Genomic DNA, 6444 nt, shown 5'->3' on the forward strand with positions numbered 1-6444 from the left:
CATGGTAACTCGTAAGCTGGCACGAGGTGCTAAACCCGTGTAATAACGACTGTCGTTTTCCGGCCACGCGAGGATAAAGTAAGTTACATTCATTCATACCTTATTATTCAGCAATCAAATTCTATTTTTTTGCGCATTACAGCTTGGGAGCCACCCCGTCCAATTATACATACTTTAACCAATGGTATGGTTGACGTAACGTTTGAACCAGCCAACTCTTCCTATCATATCAACCAGTATATGGTACGTTTGAATAAACATCAGCTGGAGAATACAACTATACTTGAAGATAGGAATATCTCAGCTAGATACGTGAGTTGTTACTTGGTTCTTTACTGTAAACGAGTGTAAACCATGGGGTTGAGGTCATACAGTTACGAACTCGTTAAAGAATTTAAGAAAAATCATAGCGTAGCTAACACACACCTATATGTAAAAGTGGAAGTATCTTTGTGTGACCTAATGATACCAATATGACAGTTAATATGGTTTTAACTTTATTTTCAATATTAAAACTAAACAAGAAAAACAGAAAGAAATATTACCAAAACATACAAAAAGCCAATGGTTTCATATTAGCATAGCTTCCCATAGTTTCAGCAGCCCTGATATAACTAACCATAACTATATCTACAGGTAGAAGATGGTTTTCTTACAGTTAGATACGCTGACCTAGAACCAGGTGTTTATAGTGCTCAGGTGAGTTATTAAATCCACAATGTCGATAATATTTATGTAGTGCAACAATGTCAGTATATTATCTCTTTGAGGATTTTAAGTTTTTTTTATGGTGATGTGATTTAAATATTTTGAATATAATTCCTCCTTGTTAAGATATCAATGTTCATGTCTGGAGTCGTGGCAACGTGGTTAGCGCTCCTGCCTCTAACCCAGAGGTAATGGGTTCAGGGGTGGCTGTTACCATTGTGGGCGTATGTGTTCTTGGGCAATACACTTCACGGCAATTGCTCCAACCCAGTGGTCACTATAATGGGTTGTCCAAAATATCATTCATACATTAAAAAAAACAATCACCCACAAAGTAGCAAGCTGAACAGAGTAGTTCCAGATACGAATAAAGCAAGTTACCTTTATTCATTCATTCAGGTACGCGAAATTCGACAAGAAGTACAATTCGTAAAGTATCTACATTTTTCTCCAAACTACGTGTTATTTGCTGACGCTGAGTACGGACCATTGGAAACTTTTACTGTTTCCTCTGTGCCCTCAACACAGAGTTATTTCAACAGGGATCTTTTTAACTCTTTCTACGGTAAACTCATCATATTTAGAGGGTGAATGAGCTACCAATCAAAATTCACAAATCAGTTGTTGGGACAAAAATTGTGCCAATTGTAGTACTTTACCAGACATTGAACAACTCGACACTTACCCAAACATTGAAAGAGCATACAAAAAAGTTTAAGAACCACTGAAAACGTTTAAGAACCAGCTCAAACATCAAGCCCTTTTGACAGATTAGACGTCAATTGAATGAATTTAACTTACGTTTCCGTGTGGCAAGGCAGCGACAGTCGTTATAAGACGGATGTCCTGTTCCCACTTTGTGCCTGCTTACTAATTACCAAATGTGTCTAACCAAAACTTTGTTATTACGTACCCAGATATAAACCTTATACAGAAACAGAGCAATATATATTATATGTCGTGAAAATAATTAACCAATAAACAAATCATTGGGAATGTCTATACTTTGTTAAAAACAGCAGTGCTAGATATAGATAAACACTATAATGTTAGCAAGGATTTAGCTGTAATTTACTTTAACATACGCTTTGTTGGGCCTTAAGAATACTGTTTCATAATATCGTTACATTAGTTTGCTTTAGCATCAAAATAAAAATCGTGAATAAGTTAGTCCTTACCAAAAGATTTTCCCTTACCAAAAGGCTTCGATTAAAAGAACACTACTTTTGTTCTAAGCAGTTTAGTGTGGCTTGTCCATAATGTTTCATGAAAAAAGAAGACAAATTTATATTTGTCTACGCACCCGTGGCTATACCCTATACCCTGATACTTCGCTAACACAAAAAGAGTAAAGTATGGAAGAATAAGTCCTAATACAAAGTTGTTATGCCTTATGTTTAGGACCCCGTACATAAGGCTCTTTATCTTTATATCAGTAGCACCTGGTATATTCTGTTCTATTTTTTGAGGGTGAGGTAACTGTCAAGGACCTGGGATTTTGGTCCGGTTTGACCCATTACCCCAACACCCGGGAAGCCCATTTAAGTCCTTCATGCGCCCTGTGCCGCTCCTTCTCGGACTCCATGACAACACAATCCCTAGTCCAACCAATTCCATCCGCCACACACAATCCAACCAACTTCATAAACTAAGTCTCATGACAGATCTTTGATTAAGTCTATTTTTCCCACCATTTTAACCTCGTGTGTGATCACGAGTTACCTCACTTTCGACTTTGTGTACGATTTTTTGTTTTGATGGCTTATAACTTGGACAACTCATTAGCAAGCGCTGGGTCGGAGCAATGTCCGTTAAGTGTGTTGCCAAAGGAAACATTCGCCATCGAGAATCAAACCGGGAACACTTCGGTTGCGATGCAGGCGCCTAAACCACTGAGCCACGGTGCCGGACCAACCTGTTTTTTTTTATGAAAATGCCTAGGCCTATATAGACCCTTTCAATATTACGTAAGAATAATATCGTACTTTTAAGAACTGCAAGTATAAGTTTGCCATCTCTTAATTTTATCATAGCCGATTCCGATTATAAGAACTCCTCTCTCCTAAGATGGTGTTTCGATATTAAACAGGATACTTCTTAGCAACTTTTCTCTTTTTGTCTGGATGACATTGGTGGTCAAAAACTGTACAGTCTAAAAACACAGTCAAAAAAGTTTTATTTAGAAGAATGAGTGATATAACTGTCATTTCTTGTTGTACTAAAATCAGCTGCTCACGCTCAATTTTACACTTCCACGAATTATAAGATGTCATTGCGTGTCTTGCAATATAAAAACAATAATTCTAGAATAAAATACTACTTTGTTGAGCATTTCCAATAAACACGTGCAAAATTCAGCTGAATTTATATTATTACCACATGTGATACGATTCCGATTGAGAAGGATTGAATTCTACTGGATCGGCCCGTCGTACGAAGCACTTCTCGCGTGTGCTCGGACGCAGTGTGCATTAGCATAGTGCATTAGCATACGTAACGGCCCGTCGGCATTGAATGGTGCGGCCTTGTACTTTAAGATGTGTTAATTTTTCGCCGTTGCCGTCCTGTTGTATCATATTTTTTTTTTTTTTTTCGAGTAAAGTAATGAAAAACAGATTCATTAAAACGGAGAAAATAGAAAAATTAATAGCAAAAAAAGTTGTTAAAAACAAGCCACGGGTAAAAACGACTTTAAAAAGAGTAAAATAAAAACGTGCCTGCTAAACCCACTATTTATGCCTTAGGTTCTAAACAAGAAGTAATACCAGCATACGAATGCCTTCCGTTTTCGGAGATTCAATAATCTCTTAACGTACCTGTTATTTGTATGGTTTTACTCACATGAACATGTTGTGGCATTTTTCAGAGGCACATTTATAGAGCTGTAACTTTATTACCAGCAAGGACATTCATTTCTGAATGTATTCGATTCGCAAGAAAGTAAAATTAATAACTGTTAAAGTCGGCAAATAAAAATTCTGAAATCTCTGTGTTCATACAGCATTAATGCGGACAATTAAACATGCTATTTATTCTCTAAATATGATGTTTGCTGGCCATTGTTGCGGGCATGTGTGTGTGCTCGGTAGGGCGAGGAAATTCAACAACTCCTAGATTTTGCTGAGTAATGGTTGCCTTTATTACACGGCGTCGGGCTTTAAAGTTCGATTTTTGTGCTAGTTCTTCTACTTAGAATATATTATTTATGTGATTACTGGATTGTATCGTGTTTTTTTTAGGTAGAAAATATAGTTTTAACAGCAAAGTAGTTTCACGCTTTCATGGTCATTAAAAAGCGTGACCGCTTATATAGTAGCACGAATTTGCAGTGTTATGCACAATAAAAAGTTTCTTGAAAAAAATGTTGTTTTATGGCTTTATTCATTTTGTAAACTTGTAAAAACCACTTTCTTGTTAAAATACTTTATATTTTCTATAGAAATTATTTCACTCTTTATCGAGTTTTGTATCAGACAAAAAGCAAAATGGTTGCAGGAAGTGGCATGGGAAACTCAGTTCACCTAAAAGAAGGTAAGTTTCAACTTTTGAGTGTAGGATTGACTTCTGTACATGGTGCGGAAGATATGGCGTAATCAATACACGGCTTAACGTGGCTGTAGACAGTAGCTATCCGGCATGCGAATTTGCCTGCGAAATCGTATGCAAACTCATTACCGAGTCGCGCATGCAGCAGCGAAATTCGGACAAAACGGACGAATTCCGGATACTATGTACAGCCACCTTTAGGAATACATCTTAACTGCCCAGAAAATAAGAAGCCTATTGACACGAACATTGTCCATTATAAGCAGTTATTTATGTGTATTCCGAGGCCATGTATTGAGTAGGCCATGCGTTAAGAATATTAAAGTGAAGCGAGCCCACATAGCTCGATTGTAAACACTGTTTTAGGTTTGGCGCAGTCGCAAAAGGGTTAATGCGCCCACCTGTTGCTTAAGTTTTCGGATCCGAGGCTCTATGCTGCCACCACTGTGAGCGTGTGTGTCTTTGAGCAAGACACGGCAATTGCTTCATATCAACCCAGTCTATATTTTCTAGGTTCTCCCGAGCCAGCGCCAGTAGCGAAAGGCGTACTGCGAGTTTACGGAATGAAATTTTGTCCGTATGTTCACCGACTTAAATTGGTTCTTGCTGCAAAGGAAGTTGCGTAAGTAAACAATTCAAAAATGACTGCGGCAAAATGTTATTATTTTTGTGTATGACCGAGTCATGGTACAGTAGTTAGTGCGTCTGCCTCTTTCTTGGGGTTACGAGTTCAAGGCTCGTCGCTGCAACTATTGTGGGCGTTTGTGTTTTTGAAAGAGAAACTTTTAAAGGCAAGTGCTCCAACCAATTTGTCTCTTTTGAATTGTCTAAGTTATCAGTCTTATATTAACGCCCACAAAATATCAACCATAAAAACGCACATGGTAACTCGTTAGCGGGCATCAAGTTTTATTCACTCATTTATTTCAAGGCACGAAACTATCAACATCAATCTAAAAAGCAAACCAAAGTGGTATTTTGCAAAGAACCCACAGGGAAAAGTTCCCACTATTGAGATAGACGGTAACGTGATCTGTGAATCGGATATCACCTCAGAATACGTCGATGCGGTTTACCCCGGAAGAAAGCTGACAACTACAGACGCATTAAAAGCTACAAACGAGAAAATGCTTCTTGTATATTGGGGTAATAAGGTAAAGTGAGCTTTTTTCTACCATCATATTTACCTTGCTCGAAAAAGATCTTTGAACTTGTTGTTGAATTATTAGGCTGCCAAGAATGTATTATTACCCAGGTCGAATTCGTCTAACATTTAAGTACTTTTAAACCTATAAACAAAATGATTTGACATTTTAAATGTTTTAAACTTTTTTGTTTAATTTTAGCTACGTATAAACCAAAAAAATGTGCGGAAAATAGTTTCATGTATATAACAACGTTACGAATAAAAGTACAAAATATTAAATTTCAGTGCGTTACCAATTTCTACAAATACTGCATGGCCAAACCTGACGATAAGGAAGCGAAAGATGCCGCCTTAGCCACGCTGAAAGAAGGGCTGGAGTACTTGGCCACATTCTTGAAAAAGAATGGTTCAGTTTTCATCTGTGGTTCTCAACCTGGATTGACCGATTACTTTCTTTATACCCACCTGGAACGCATCAACGCTATTGTTCCTGTCGATTTAAAACAAATACCAAAGGTGAAAACGTACTTTGATCAAATGCAAGAAGACAAAGCTGTAAAATCGTGTCGTTTCTCGGACGAGCTGCACCGCGAGTTCGGTCGAAAAGCTGTGGCAGGAGACATCGGAGCTTACGATATTGGGCCTGTAGCTCAATAGCTATGTTCGCCCTGCTGTTTGGTGTAACTTTTTTAAAATAATTTAAACATTTACTGACAAAACTGCGTGTAGTTGTACATACAAACATTTTTTAGGGAAAAAAAATCGTTGTTGATCAAATTAAATCAAGAGTCGTTTATGTTGAATGGTTATGGTGTTGAAGTTTGAACATATTTATTCTATTTCAACACTGGAAATTGTAGCGCAATGTTGAGTAGCAGCATTAAAGCATTGACGTAAGACACCGGAACAATTAAATAGCTCAGTAGTTTACCCGTTGTGTCGGCGAGGTAGCTTGGGAAAAAAAGCAAGCTAGTTTGCAGGTATAACGTGGTTCGGGGCTATATCCTCCCCCACCTGTCCCCCCCAAAATTAGTTACAGCGGA

General features: G+C 37.8%; 2 protein-coding genes across 2 annotated transcripts in view; both read left to right on the plus strand.

Moving 5' to 3' along the window:
- The window catches only part of LOC104266779, a 6834-nt gene extending 5126 nt beyond the window's left edge, over nt 1-1708 (plus strand). The window contains exons 10-12 of the mRNA XM_018817319.2: nt 143-312; nt 637-699; nt 1108-1708. Coding sequence (XP_018672864.1) covers nt 143-312; nt 637-699; nt 1108-1299 — 425 coding nt within the window. The 3' untranslated portion in view covers nt 1300-1708. The remainder of the gene's footprint in view (nt 1-142; nt 313-636; nt 700-1107) is intronic.
- Nucleotides 1709-4096: 2388 nt separating this feature from the next.
- Nucleotides 4097-6105, plus strand: LOC100182706 (glutathione S-transferase omega-1-like). The gene is made up of 4 exons (XM_009863780.3): nt 4097-4239; nt 4768-4876; nt 5186-5408; nt 5687-6105. The coding sequence occupies exons 1-4, from the start codon at nt 4194-4196 to the stop codon at nt 6056-6058; spliced, it is 750 nt and encodes a 249-aa protein (XP_009862082.1). The 5' UTR covers nt 4097-4193; the 3' UTR covers nt 6059-6105.
- The last annotated feature ends 339 nt before the right edge of the window (nt 6106-6444 follow it).

This window comes from Ciona intestinalis, unplaced genomic scaffold (genome assembly GCF_000224145.3).
Source record: "Ciona intestinalis unplaced genomic scaffold, KH HT001260.1, whole genome shotgun sequence".
NCBI lineage: Eukaryota > Metazoa > Chordata > Ascidiacea > Phlebobranchia > Cionidae > Ciona > Ciona intestinalis.